The sequence below is a fragment of the Myotis nattereri genome (genome assembly GCF_964212035.1).
Source record: "Myotis nattereri genome assembly, chromosome: 2".
Taxonomy (NCBI): domain Eukaryota; kingdom Metazoa; phylum Chordata; class Mammalia; order Chiroptera; family Vespertilionidae; genus Myotis; species Myotis nattereri.
In genome coordinates, this window is record NC_138076.1 from 160,222,596 (window position 1) to 160,236,475 (window position 13,880).

Below are 13,880 nucleotides of genomic sequence, written 5' to 3' on the forward strand. Positions count from 1 at the left end.
AAAACAAAGGATATATATCAAATATGCTTTTCAGCCAATACCCCCATTCTGTGGCTTCCTATAAAAAAGGTGGCTTTGAGCCAGGCCTGCGTGGCTCAGTGATTGAGCATCAACCCTGAACCAGGAGGTCAGGGAGTTCGATTTCTGGTCAGGGCACATGCCCAGGTTGCAGACTCGATCCCCAGTATGGGGTGTGCAGGAGGCAGTGGATCAATGATTCTCTCTCATCATTAATGTTTCTATCTCTCCCTCTTCTTTTCTCTCTCTGAAATCAATTTTTAAAAATCAATAAAAATATGCTAAAAAAAAAAAATAAGATGGCTTTGAGAACCTGTAGGACTCTGGCCTTGCTTTGAAGGGAAAAAAGCCAAAAGGATGGAGAATGTTAAATGTTACAATAGGGGGCTAATATCTAACATAGAAGGGTAACTTGGACTGGGACTGAAGAGGGTAGGGCTAGCCTGGCCAGTGTGGCTCAGTGGTTGAGTATTGACCTGTGAACTGGAGGTCACTGTTCATTTCCCAGTCAGGGCACATGCTGGGTTTGTGGGTTCCATCCCCAGTGGGGGACATGCGGGAGGCAGCTGATCGGTGATTCTCTCATCATTGATGTTTCTTTCTCTCCCTCCTCCCTTCCTCTCTGAAATCAATAAAAAATGTATATATTTTTAAAAGGATAGGGCTAACACAGGGGAAAGACTCCTGCAGGCTTGTGTCTTTGTTTTTCTCACTAACTCTTTTTATCTCTACAAGGCTGACTTAAAAAGACTGTTTCTGTATGGTCAGTGTCCAGGTTAGGAGTATGTTTTTTCCTCTTTTACCTTTAGTCTCTACGGTAGGAGAAGGGTAAGTAGATAGAAGTAAGGATAGCAATCCCTTTAGAGAATTTCAAGTGACATAACTTTGTTTAACCACCAGTGTTTCCCCCCCCCCCTCTCTCCTCTCCTACAGAAATGGAGGCCAACGACCATTTTAACTTTACTGGCCTTCCCCCTGCACCTGCTGCCTCAGGACTGAAACCCTCCCCCTCCTCAGGGGAGGGCCTCTACACTAACGGGTCTCCCATGAACTTCCCCCAGCAAGGGAAAAGTGAGTGTGAGGGCCACATGGCCTGGAATGGGAATGGGCATCGTTCCTTTATCAGGTTAATGGGACAAGATTTGGATCCCCTCTGGGCTGGCTACCTCAGCTCTGTGCCAGGGGGAAAGGGAGGGAGGGAGGGAGGGAGGGAATCCTCAGAACTCCAGCTGCTGGAAGGAAATCAAGCTTCTAAGGACAAGTTCTAGGGGGTAATGGAAGCAATACTTTTAGTCTTGACTAAAGGTTGGAAGAGATTGAAAAAGATCCTGGCTTTTTCATCTTAGCCTGCTCTTCCCTGTTCTCTGGCTGTGCCAGAGAGTGGCGAGGTGGCTAAGGCTTCTGATAATCAGGTGGGACCCATGAGAGAGGTGAGGGGTCCGCTTTCTGAGAAGCTGTATTTAGAGGTTGGAGAAGCCACCCTAAGGATGGGGTGGGGGTTAAGGGTGGGGTTGAAGGTTGGTATGTGTTTCCCTTTTAATTTGTTCAACAGAAAAGAGGGCAGAATGCTTGTGCTACCTCCTGTCCTTGAGGATGGAAGATAGAGACATGGAGAGTTTTAATGCTTACTTATCTAGTTCCCCAGAGAGAAACATCTAATTCCAGCTGGACTTGTTATTGCCAGGATCAGGCTTTTTCCTGGATTTGGCTTATCATTTGCTCTGAACCATGGCTCTGCCAAGTACCTCTCTATAATCTTGCCTGGGTTTCAGGTACTTTATGCTTTGAAGCAGAGAGAAGCCCAATGCTTCACTTCTTCCTTACAGCAAAAAAATACTACCATAGGCGTATACTTCCCACCCATCCCTCCTACTCTCCATAAGGTTGTAGGTAGATAGAAGTTTCTTTATTTCACTGGAGGACCCCTTTGCCCCAGCTTCCTTATATCTTGGTTCCTTTTTATTTGATTGAGTGTAGAGGTTGTCATTGGTGTTGAGAATTGAAATCTGCAGTACCGGTCATGCAGAGATCTCCCCACCCCACCCCAGTACTTATGGGGAGAGGCCAGTCCAAGTCTTCTGAGCTGGGATCTTGCTGCTGTGATGACTGCAACTTCTATTCTTAGCCCAGCACGAAGTGCTGTATCTGCATGTGCCAGTGAGGTGAAGGCTGTCCCTTCTGGTCCCACTGTGGGGCCAAATAGGCACTGGGGAAAAGAGGGGCCAGGAGAATTCAGTCATGCCAATCCAGGGGAAAATTCCTTTAGGGAGTGAGGATGGGAAAGAATGCAAGTCAGTGTAGGGAATCTGCAAATAGCTTCATTTAAACAAAATAAACAGCCCTGAGCGTCAGTAGCAGCCAGCTCTCTGCTGTTCACTCCTGTGGTAGACCAGGAGAGCTCCCCAGCCCCCTACTCAGTAGCCTCAGCAGCAGTTGCTAAGCTTATATACAGGAGCATCTGTGTTGGGTGTTCCCTGGAGACCAAAAAGACATAAATATAGCAGAGGGGGAATCCCCTCCCCTTCACCTTCCCTTTTTCTAGTCAGTGTTATTCTTTTGGCTAGAGTTGGTAGAGTTACTTGCACACATATCTGTAACTGACCCTTTTCCCTCCTTTTCTGCCAGGTTTGAATGGGGATGTGAATGTTAATGGCTTATCTACTGTATCTCACACTACTACTTCAGGGATTTTGAACTCTGCTCCCCACTCCTCCAGCACCTCACACCTCCATCAACCCCACGTGGCCTACGACTGTCTCTGGAATTACTCACAATACCCACCCGCCAATCCTGGCAGCAACCTCAAGGACCCACCCCTTCTCTCCCAGTTCTCGGGGGGACAATACCCACTCAATGGCATCCTTGGAGGCAGCCGACAACCTTCATCCCCAAGTCACAACACTAACCTTCGGGCTGGGAGCCAAGAGTTCTGGGCCAACGGTACCCAGAGTCCCATGGGGCTTAACTTCGACTCACAGGAACTGTATGATTCCTTTCCTGACCAGAATTTTGAGGTGATGCCCAATGGACCCCCTAGTTTTTTCACCTCCCCACAGACTTCTCCCATGTTGGGCTCCAGCATCCAGACTTTTGCCCCCTCCCAGGAGGTAGGCAGTGGTATTCATCCTGATGAGGCAGAAAAGGAGCTGACTTCAGTTGTGGCAGAGAATGGCACTGGCTTGGTAGGCAGCCTGGAGCTGGAAGAAGAGCAGCCAGGTATTACTGTGGGCCTGGGAGCTTGGTGGGGAATAGGAAAATGGGGCTATGGGGGCAGTGGCTTTTTGAGGTGAGGAAAACTTGTCTTTCCAGCTCTCTGCAGTGGAGGCTGATTTGCATGTTGGTGGTTAGCAGAGCCAAGTGGCTGGTGTTTTTGTGGCAGCAGCACCAGCTCGTGAGTGGGAGTGCAAATTATTTCAAGCTCCTGCAGAGCTGCTGGCCTGAAGAGGGCAGGTGGGCGAGCCTGAAACAGCCCCAACAGACACTGTATCAGGGCTTCTTCCAAAATATAGGAAGGGGTTGGGCATTAGCAGGGAGCATTGAGGTCAATTTGACTTGACTATGGCACGGCTAGACTGGCTGCTAAAGTGGCCTGAGCCCTAATAGTGATTAGCATTTGAAGGAGGGAAGGAAGCCGGCAGAGCATACCATTGCTTGTCTGCTCACAGTTTCCTTCTTTTTTTGTTGTTGGTACATGTGATCTTCCCTCTCAACTTTGCCCTCTAAATAGATAAATGCTTAGTTTGCTATTGATTCCAAGAATAAGGGCGAGCACCCTGTGAAATCACAGGATGTTGTATCTGTTAACCACCTGTTTCCACTGAGTGGGGGAAATAGCTGCCAACACAATGGGAGTCTTGTCTCAGACCCCATTCCTGCTATAGGATTTTAATAGTACTCAGTGAGTATTCTGCTTACTGAGAATATCTTGATATGAAAGGTATCCGACATAGAACTCGCACTTATAAATGTTGAAAGAATGACCATCCCTCTAGTGAAGATGGGCTGCTTGCTATAGCTAAAGGAACCAGGTGAAGGCACTGTTTTTCCTTTTGCTCTTTCCTAGAATTGAAGATGTGTGGCTACAATGGCTCCATCCCTTCTGTGGAGTCATTACACCAAGAAGTCTCGGTCTTGGTCCCTGACCCCACAGTGAGCTGCTTAGATGACCCTTCACATCTTCCTGATCAACTGGAAGACACTCCAATCCTCAGTGAAGTCTCTCTGGAGCCCTTTAACACCCTGGCACCAGGTAGGCTTGGAGGCTGGCTCTCTTCAACTTAACCATGCAGAAGGATAGCCAGCTTCTGTCACCTGGAATAGATAGTAAACCAGGGAAAGGATTTGGGAATCTGGGGCATTGAGACCTCCAGATACTCCTGTGGCAGACCACGGTCTCATGCCGCTAGCTTGACTCGGCCAACTGCACTCTGAGCTGAATTGGTTCATTTCCCAGGTTCTCTCCCAATGTTCCTTTTGGCCATGAGCCCTGGGCTTTAATAATTCACTGGATAGAGACTTATTACCACACAGTTGGGCTGTTTGGGTTCCTACTAAGTAGAAAGACATTTGCCAGTGAACAATTACCTTTTGCCCCACTGAAATATAAGAAAGGCCTATTTTGTGATAGATGCTAGAATTTTTTGTGTTGGTCTGGGGGTTGTTATAGGGCCCATGCTTTTCCCTTCATTTCCACTTCAAGCTTTTATGATCCCTATAGCCTGGTGACTTTACTCTTTCATAAAAGAGGGCTACAAAATTTCCCTAATTTATTATTAGAATCTTTACACTGTGGGGACTAGAATTAGATATATTCAGACAAGTATTTCTTAAATCTTGCTTTCTGATTTTTTCGCCCCCTGAAGAGCCAGTAAGTGGAGGACTCTATGGTATAGATGATACGGAACTGATGGATGCAGAGGACAAGCTGCCTCTTGAGGACAGCCCTGTGATCTCTGCCCTTGATTGTCCTTCCCTCAATAATGCCACTCACTTCAGTCTTCTGGCAGATGACAGTCAAACTTCAGCCTCTATTTTTGCCAGCCCCACCTCTCCACCCGTCCTTGGGGAGTCTGTCCTACAAGGTAAGTGAGGAGAGTAGGACAAAGAAAGTCCTTGACCTGGGAAAAAGTGAGAGCACACTGTTGTCCCATAGTTAGGCCTTAGGGGTGGGATATCTGTGAAAGCATCTTGCTGGGATCTGAGGGGGCTTTGGGATAGTGTGTGGTGGGACTTAGAAGGCACAAGCTGCTCCGCTCTCACTGCCCTGTGCCCAAAAGGACGTGTGAGGTTTGGAGTTTGCAGGAAAAAGGAGGCCAGAGGCCTTACTGGCTCCAGGTAAAAGGTAATTCTTCACACAGTGACAGCAGCAGCAGCTTTGCCCTTTAACCTTCCTGAATGGGTAGGACAGCCAGAGACTAATTCTCTTTTACCAGCTTTCAGGACAAGCCCTTGAAGTAGCCCTGCTTATCTTAGTCCAGGTTTGACTGAGTAGATTGTCTTGCTTTATATGACACCATTTTTCCTTTACCCATCCTGTCCCTTTGGCTTCTAGATAACGGCTTTGACCTGAATAATGGTAGTGATGCAGAACAAGAAATGGAGACTCAGGTGGCTTCAGACTTCCCACCACCTCTGACCCAGCCAGCCCCTGACCATTCATCCACTATTCAGCTACATCCAACAACCTCACCAGCAGTCTCACCAACAGCCTCCCCAGCAATCTCCCTGGCAGTTTGTCCAACAGCCTCCCCAGATATCTCTCCAGAAGTCTCCCCAGCAGCCTCCCCGGAAATCTCCCCTGCAGCCTTCCCAACAGTCTCTCCAGCTTCCTCACCAGCCTTCCCACCAATCTCCTCAGAAGTTTCCTTGCCGGCCTCACCAGTGACCCCCCCGAAAGCATCCACCGAAGCTTCCCCTGCAGCTGTCTTCCCAACAGCCTCCCCAGCAGATAAGGATGTCAGCAGCTTCCCTGAAACCACCGCTGGCTTGGAAGAGGTCACTGGAGAAGGAGTCCCTACTTCTGGTGGTGGTGAGTGTCTAGATTCTGTTCCATCCCTAGCTGGTTCCAGGAAAACTTTCTGTTCATGGGGTATTGCGCCCTTCCCTGCTGTCCTGTTGTTTCATTATTTTGCTGAATTCTTATTTCAGTGTCCCCTATTTTTCTCCCAAGGTGATGTTCTAAGGAGACGAATTGCTACCCCAGAAGAAGTTCGTCTTCCCCTCCAACATGGGTAAATGCTCTAGTTTGCTACATGTGTTGACTTTGACAAATTTAATGAATGACTCTAGGAAGAAGGGAAGGGAGCTCCTCATCTGGGATGGGGAGGAATGGGCTAGACAAGAGTGGATTAAAGTACAGTTGTCAACAATGATAACGTTTCTCATGAGGTTCCTAGGCTTTCCTTCCTCTCAGGGTCTGCCTCTCCTCATCTATTCTTTCCTCATTTTATGGCCACTCAGTTTTTTACTCAGAGGGCTACAGCTATTATATTTCCAAACCCAGGTGGTGACCCTAGGGCTCAGATATTCAAATTAGCTGACTTGTCCTATATGCTGAGAATGGCTAGCTGTGAATGACGTGTGGCTTAGTCCCAATGAATTGGCTTCTTTTTTAAATGTTCTTCAGAGAGGTAAGGGCAAGAACAGTACGTGACCAAAATAAACAAGTCAGTTGACACCAAGGGCCTTGTAAGAATCAGTGCCTTCCTGATTTTTTCCACCCCTGCCCCTCTAGGCTACTCGTGGTCACCAAGTCTGAGTTTTGCTTAAAGTTTTGAGAGAAAGATAAGGCTTAGGCTTAGAATAATCTGTTGCTCAGAACACAGAGTTCTTGACTAAACCATGGCCTTCGGAGTCATTTCACGGAGTTAGCAGTGAGTTTACTCTTCCTCTTGCCTCCCCCCATCCTCTGTAGTTTCTGCCTTTATTCCCTTAGGTCTTTACCCTCTTTATTGGAAACCCAGTAATTTCCCTGAATGGCATCAGTGATGGGGGGTTTCTGGCTGCTTGTATCACTGGCTTTGTAAAAGGAGGAGTGGAGGCCTTTCTGGGCTTGTACAGTTTGGCCTACTACTTTCCCCTGAGGCCCTGAGGGGTTAGTAGCACTCAGGCCTGCCATCTAGCCAAGCTTGTATCTCAGGCTGTGTTTGCATCTACATGAAGTTCTAGTGAGAGAGAAGTGGGGAGGATCATTGCTCAGTGGGCTTGACTCCTGGGTGGCTTGAGAGTGGATAGGGGTGTGACCTGGCGGCAGGGCCCGTGTGCTTCTCTGGCAGGTGGCGGAGAGAGGTGCGAATCAAGAAGGGCAGCCACAGATGGCAGGGCGAGACCTGGTATTATGGCCCCTGTGGGAAGAGGATGAAGCAGTTCCCGGAAGTGATCAAGGTAATGCAGCTTTCATGGGCTTTTAGGGACGTACAGACTCCTTTCTTGGGTCCAGTGGCAACAGGCTGCCATTGTCTGCTTTGGGGACTGCTCCTTTGCTATTGCTGGCCAAAAATTTTGGTAGGGCTATGATTTCATTAGTGCCATTTTTCTTTGTTTGTTTTGTTATTTGTTTTTTTAACTATATTTTTATTGCTTTTAGAGAGGGAGAGAGAGAGAGAGAGAAACATCAGTGATGAGAGAGAATCATTGATCGGCTGCCTCCTGCACACCCCACACTGGGGATCAAGCCTGCAACCCGGGCATGTGCCCTGACCGGGAATCGAATCATGACCTCCCGGTTCATAGGTTGACGCTCAACCCTGAGCCACGCTGGCCGGACATTAATGCCACTTTATCTCTTCCTTTTAGTACCTGAACCGCAACGTGGTACACAGTGTCCGCCGTGAGCACTTCAGCTTCAGTCCCCGTATGCCTGTTGGAGATTTCTTTGAAGAGAGAGACACACCGGAGGTACAGACCCAAGGGTTAAATATACTTTTGTCCCTAAGAAAGGGTTGGTAGATAAGCTGCAGCTTTCTTTTTGTGGGGTTTGGAGGATCTGGGGCATTGAATGGTTCACAGTGCCAGAAGGCTTGCACTGACTCCCTCCCATTGTAACAGTGTTCCTCATTCTCTTAGGGCTTGCGGTGGATACAACTGTCAGCAGAGGAGATCCCGTCTAGGATTCAGGCAATTACTGGGAAACGGGGCCGACCTCGAAACACTGAGAATGCCAAGACCAAGGAAGTTCCCAAGGTGAAACGGGGCCGAGGTCGGCCACCCAAGGTCAAAATCACTGAGCTATTGAATAAGACAGACAACCGCCCCACAAAGAAACTGGAGGCCCAAGGTACAGTGCTGTTCCTCTTTTTTCTCTTCCAATTACAGTTGACAATCTATATTTTTAATATATTTTTATTGATTTCAGAGAGGAATGGAGAGGGAGAGATAGAAACATCAATGATGAAAGAGAATCATTGATTGGCTGCTTCCTGCACACCCCACACTGGGGATCCTGGGGATCAAGCCCACAACCCCGGCACGTGCCCTTGACCGGAAATCGAACCCAGGACCCTTCACTCTGCAGGCCAATGCTCTATCCACTGAGCCAAACCAGCTAGGGCTCAATATTGTTTTTGTTAAGTTTCAAGTGTCCAGCATAGTGGTTAGACAATTATATAATTTATGAAATGATTCTCCTGATAATCCTAGTACCCACCTGGCATTGTACATAGTTACTACAATGTTATTGACTTGTTGTATTGGCTGTTGTCATTTTTTAATTTGACAATCTTAGGGGAAAGAGGTCAGTGCCCCTGATTAAATAGTCAGGTATTGCATGTTTTAAAATTTCTTACAGCACACCAGTTGAAAATAGCTGCTCTTTGCTATACTTTACGTCCAAGTAAATATTTGGTAACTGTTAGAGGTGTTTCTTACTTTGAGATTCTGCTTGCTCTATGAGGTTTCTGAAATCTTGATGAATTTCTAATGGCTGAGTTTCCCAACATGACTAACATTGTCGGACAGAATGCATCTGAATCCCCCTCCTCTTCCCTGGAAAGCAGCATCAGGGTCCCAGCTCTTTTGTGCTTTTTTAACGGTTAGTTTCTTCTTGAGTTGCTCTTACCTAGTGGAGCCTTGTGCAGTCCCCATATGTTATGAGAGAAGAGGGCTTTCATGTCCTTTTTACCATCTTTTCAGCTTCTTATTTATCTTACTGGTTTGGGTGATATACTCTTACTTCACTCATTGCCGCCATCATGGAGGTTCAGAATTCATAAGATAATTTACACTGTTTCAGTGTGATAGACAGGTAGAAAATGTCTAATATTTTAATAAATATTAACATTTACCCTGATATAGTATGAAAAATTTGAAAAATTTTGGAGTCTTCTGACTCCTAATTCAAAGTACCAGCTCTGCCAGTTTCTGACTGTGTGACCTAGAGCCAGTCACTTATACTTTAATAGAAGCCTATAGTGGTTCATCTGCAGATAGTATCTGTCCAACCTACAGGATTGTTGTACAAATGTGGCAGTGTTTCTATGCCAGAATAGGATAGGTACTATCATATCAGAAACATTCATTCTAAAACACTGCTGTTTGCAGAATCACATTTAATATTCAGTTTTCCAAAGGGGAAGAAATTCAGATCTTTCTATGGAGCAAGACATAGGAACTGAGCATAAACAACAGCTCTGTCACTATTGATCTGATTGCACTGAGATGTCCATTACTCGGGCCCTTCTTTCCTGGTTAATCATTACTTCCAAGTCTGGAGACCACTGTCTTTTCCTGGCAATTTGATTTTCTGTTTCCATTCTCCGCTCTAAAATCATAGTCTGTGAGTTGCTGCCATTGTCAAATAGTGTGGGAGATGGTTCGGCTACGAGGCTACTCTGCCATCGTGGCCTTTAGGACACCTTCTTAAGCAATGCAGTCTATTCTGGAGACTGGTGTTTCTGGGCCAAAGATACCATTTGAGTTCTTTGTTCTACTCCCATAGCAGGTTCCTCTTCTACATTGGCCCTCCAATCCCAACATTTTATTTTGTATACTTAAAAAAACAACAACAAAAATCCCTTACCGGTGTGCCTCAGTTGGTTGGTGCATTTTTCATGCACCAAAAGATTGCCGGTTCAATTCCCGGTCGGCACATGCCTGTGTTGTGGGCTCCATCCCCAGTAGGGGTGCGCAGGAGGCAGCCGATCAATGCTTTGCTTTCATGTCAGTGTTCCCCCCCTCATTCTCCTCTCTCCCGTCCTCTCTCTCTAAAAATAAATTTTTAAATCTCTTAAAAATAAAGAAATAAAATATATCTTTTTTTAAAAAAAAAAACACTTCTAGATTCTCCAGGGAGTTGCTTGGGAAGCCAGCTTTGTAATATGCATATATTGCTCTGAATGCTGGAGATTGGTTTGCCTGCTTTACGCTTTATTTTTCTGTCTGTGCTCACAGAAACACTGAATGAGGACGATAAAGCAAAGATGAATAAAATCAAGAAGAAGATGAAGCAGAAGGTACAACGTGGAGAGTGTCAGACTACTACCCAAGGGCAGGTGAGGGACATCAGAGATTACACAGTGGGTTAACATTTCCTATTAACCAGTTATTTCCTACATCTGGCAACCTCCATGTAGCCAGCATACCTTGATTACGTGGAATTTTGTGGGGAATGACTTAGAGAATTGGGCTTGTTCAAGATGAATGTGGGCATCTCCAGGGTGAGAGAAAGAATCCATTTCCAACCCCTTATCCCATCTCTCACCTCTCCTCCCCAGCATCCTTGTCTTTTTGGAATCCTAGCCCAAGCAGAGATGCTTTCAGAGTTTGAGGAGAAATGACTTCCCTTATGGTTTACAGGCCAGAAACAAGCGGAAACAAGAGACCAAGAGCTTAAAGCAGAAGGAAGCTAAGAAGAAATCCAAGGTAGGTGCATGTACACACAAGTATAACTTTGAAGTCACCAGACTGATTTTGCAAGACATATGTGAGTTGGTCTTTTTTTATAGTTGTTTCTGAGCTCTGGGGTGGGAGGCAGGGGAATAGGGAAGGGTGGTGACTGGAATTTTTATGGCACTGTTAATTCCTCTCTCCTTTGTGTGGATAGGCTGAGAAGGTAAAGACAAAGCAGGAAAAACTGAAGGAAAAGGTTAAGAGGGAGAAGAAGGAGAAGGTAAAAACGAAGGAAAAGGAGGAGCTGGCCAAAGCCAAACCAGCCTGTAAAGCAGATAAAACACAGGTCACGCAGAGGTGCTTGGAGGAGCGGCAGAGGCAGCAGATGATCTTGGAGGAGATGAAGAAGCCCACAGAGGATATGTGTCTGACTGACCACCAGGTAGTGAGGGGTCCTGGGTCCTGGAGGGGCCAGTTGTGAAGACACTTGGATTAAGGAAGACAGACTGTGGCCTTCCAGCCTTTGACAGAACCCCCTACCGCTTTTATCCTTACAGCCTCTGCCTGACTTCTCACACATCCCTGGTCTGATCCTGCCTAGCGAGACCTTCTCAGACTGCCTGACCATTGTGGAGTTCCTGCACAGCTTCGGCAAGGTGCTGGGCTTTGACCCTGCCAAAGATGTACCTAGTTTAGGGGTCCTGCAAGAGGGACTCCTGTATCAAGGCGACAGTGTGGGCGAGGTGCAAGATCTGCTGGTGCGGCTCCTGAAGGCTGCACTCTATGATCCTGGCTTGCCCTCCCACTGTCAGGTGAGATCCTTTCCAAGGCAGGCTGGGAGGCCTGGGATCCAATGCTTTTTCTCAGTTTTGCTCTCTCTTTAAGTTAAACATATGAAAGCACCTCCCTTAAGTGATTGGGACAAATGAAGAGAGAGATAATTTGTTTTCCTTGTATTTTTTCCTTCTGTTTCATTTTTCTTCTTGACCTCCCTCTGCTTATTTTGTTCATCTTTTACTGCTTTTCTTTTGCACCTTTCCTTTGTCCTCTCTCATCTTGTCCTAGCAACTTTCATTCTTTTCCTATCTTAACCCCAGTTCTCTCCTATATTTTCCTCTTCCAGATTCATGCAACTTGAGTTGTTCCTCTTTCTCTTAACTTCCATTATGTTCTCCTCCAAACAGTCCTTAAAGATCTTGGGGGAAAAGCTGTCGGAGATCCCACTGACGAGAGACAATGTATCTGAGATCCTGCGCTGCTTCCTCATGGCGTATGGAGTGGAGCCAGTCCTCTGTGAGCGCCTACGCACCCAGCCTTTTCAGGCCCAGCCACCCCAACAGAAAGCTGCTGTCCTGGCCTTCCTTGTACATGAGCTCAATGGCTCCACCCTCATCATCAAGTGAGGAGCAGGGGTGGGGATGGTGATTGTATGCCTGGGTCAGAATCAGACAGGGAGGGGTTCAGCCATCTAGAGTCCTAGGTGATGTGTATCCACTGCCAGGCTCTGAAGGTGCTAGAGTGACCTGGGACCGAATCTTAGCGCCTTCCCCAGAGAACCTAAGACTTCCTCTGCCATTTGTTCAATCTAGGCTTTAGGCTGCAGCCCCTTTTCCCTTGAACTTCCCTTTTTTGTGTGTGCCACCAGGTTACCTCAAAATCCCATTCCCTTTTCTCTTGCAGTGAGATTGACAAGACTCTGGAGAGTATGTCCAACTACAGGAAAAACAAGTGGATTGTTGAAGGCCGACTCCGGAGGTAGGGAAAGGACAGAGGGTAGGGTCCAGAGGGAGAAAGAGGGAAGCTTAGTCAGGGCTTTTGCCCAGATTTTGATGCTTCTTAGTCCCTCCCCTGAGGTTGGAACTTCACCCCAGGGCTCAGGATTCCAGGTATTCCTTTTGTGGTAATATCACATTCCTCACCATAATTTCCTTTAATCTCGGTTTCAAGACTGAAAACTGCTCTGGCCAAGCGAACTGGGCGGACTGAAGTAGAGATGCAGGGGCTAGAGGAAGGCCTAGGGCGGAGGCGCAGCTCTCGGATCATGGAGGAGACTAGTGGCATGGAAGAGGAAGAAGAGGAGGAGAGTACAGCAGCTGTCCATGGCCGTAGGGGTCGAAGAGATGGAGAGGTACTAGCCTCAGACCAAGGAATATTGGATTTGGGAAATGGAATATAGTTGACTCTTAAACAACATGGGTTTGCACTGTGCGGGTCCACTTACACGCAGATTTCTAAAAATAAATATACAGCCCTAGCCGGTTTGGCTAAGTGGATAGAGCATCAGCCAGTGGACCAAGGGGTCACGGGTTTGATCCCAGTCAAGGGCACGTATCTTGGTTGCAAGCTCCTCCCTGGCCCAGGCCCGGGCTTGTGCAGAAAACAACCCGTTGATGGCTTTCCCTCCCGCAGTGTTTCTGTCTTTTCCTCTCTTCCTCTCTCCCTAAAAATCAATGGAAAAATATCCTCGGGTGAGGAGTAACAAAAATAACAATAATAATAATAAAAAAAATAAACATACAGTCAGTCCTCCATATACATAGGTTATATCTATGGATTCAATCAACTTTGGATTGAAAACTACATATTTTCAGTCCGCAGTTTGGAGTCTGAGTGTATGCATTATTTTACATGAGAGACTTGAGCATCTGTGGATTTTAATGTCTGTAGGGCGTCCTGAAACCAATCCCCTGCAGATACCAAGGAACAATTGTAGTTTAGTTTTAGGGGAGTAGAAAATTATTTTTGAATTTTTTACTGTGGGGAAGGAGGGTGTCAGCATTTTGTTGTTGTTGTTAATCCTCATCTGAGGATATTTTTCCATTGATTTTTAGAGAGAGTGGAAGGGACAAGGAGAGACAGAGAGAGGGAGACACATCAGTCGGTTGCTTCCCGCACGAGCCCTGACAAGGGCCAGATACATGCAACCGAGGTACATGGCCTTGACCGGAATCGAACCTGGGACCCTTCAGTCCGTGAGCTGATGCTCTGTCCTCTGAGCCAAACCGGCTAGGTCTGGGTGTCAGCATTTTTAACTTGTC

The 13,880-nt window shown here is 46.8% G+C and overlaps 1 protein-coding gene across 1 annotated transcript in view; it reads left to right on the top strand.

Annotated features, from left to right (window-relative positions):
* BAZ2A (bromodomain adjacent to zinc finger domain 2A) overlaps positions 1-13,880 on the top strand; it is a 37,874-nt gene that overhangs the window by 16,756 nt on the left and 7,238 nt on the right. Inside the window, exons 2-17 of the mRNA XM_081084389.1 lie at positions 952-1,089; positions 2,644-3,234; positions 4,082-4,267; positions 4,881-5,099; positions 5,570-6,046; positions 6,188-6,248; positions 7,293-7,401; positions 7,813-7,914; positions 8,083-8,293; positions 10,405-10,505; positions 10,810-10,875; positions 11,057-11,284; positions 11,400-11,654; positions 12,027-12,241; positions 12,523-12,597; positions 12,790-12,970. Of these exons, the coding sequence (XP_080940515.1) occupies positions 952-1,089; positions 2,644-3,234; positions 4,082-4,267; positions 4,881-5,099; positions 5,570-6,046; positions 6,188-6,248; positions 7,293-7,401; positions 7,813-7,914; positions 8,083-8,293; positions 10,405-10,505; positions 10,810-10,875; positions 11,057-11,284; positions 11,400-11,654; positions 12,027-12,241; positions 12,523-12,597; positions 12,790-12,970 (3,215 nt within the window). The remainder of the gene's footprint in view (positions 1-951; positions 1,090-2,643; positions 3,235-4,081; positions 4,268-4,880; positions 5,100-5,569; positions 6,047-6,187; positions 6,249-7,292; positions 7,402-7,812; positions 7,915-8,082; positions 8,294-10,404; positions 10,506-10,809; positions 10,876-11,056; positions 11,285-11,399; positions 11,655-12,026; positions 12,242-12,522; positions 12,598-12,789; positions 12,971-13,880) is intronic.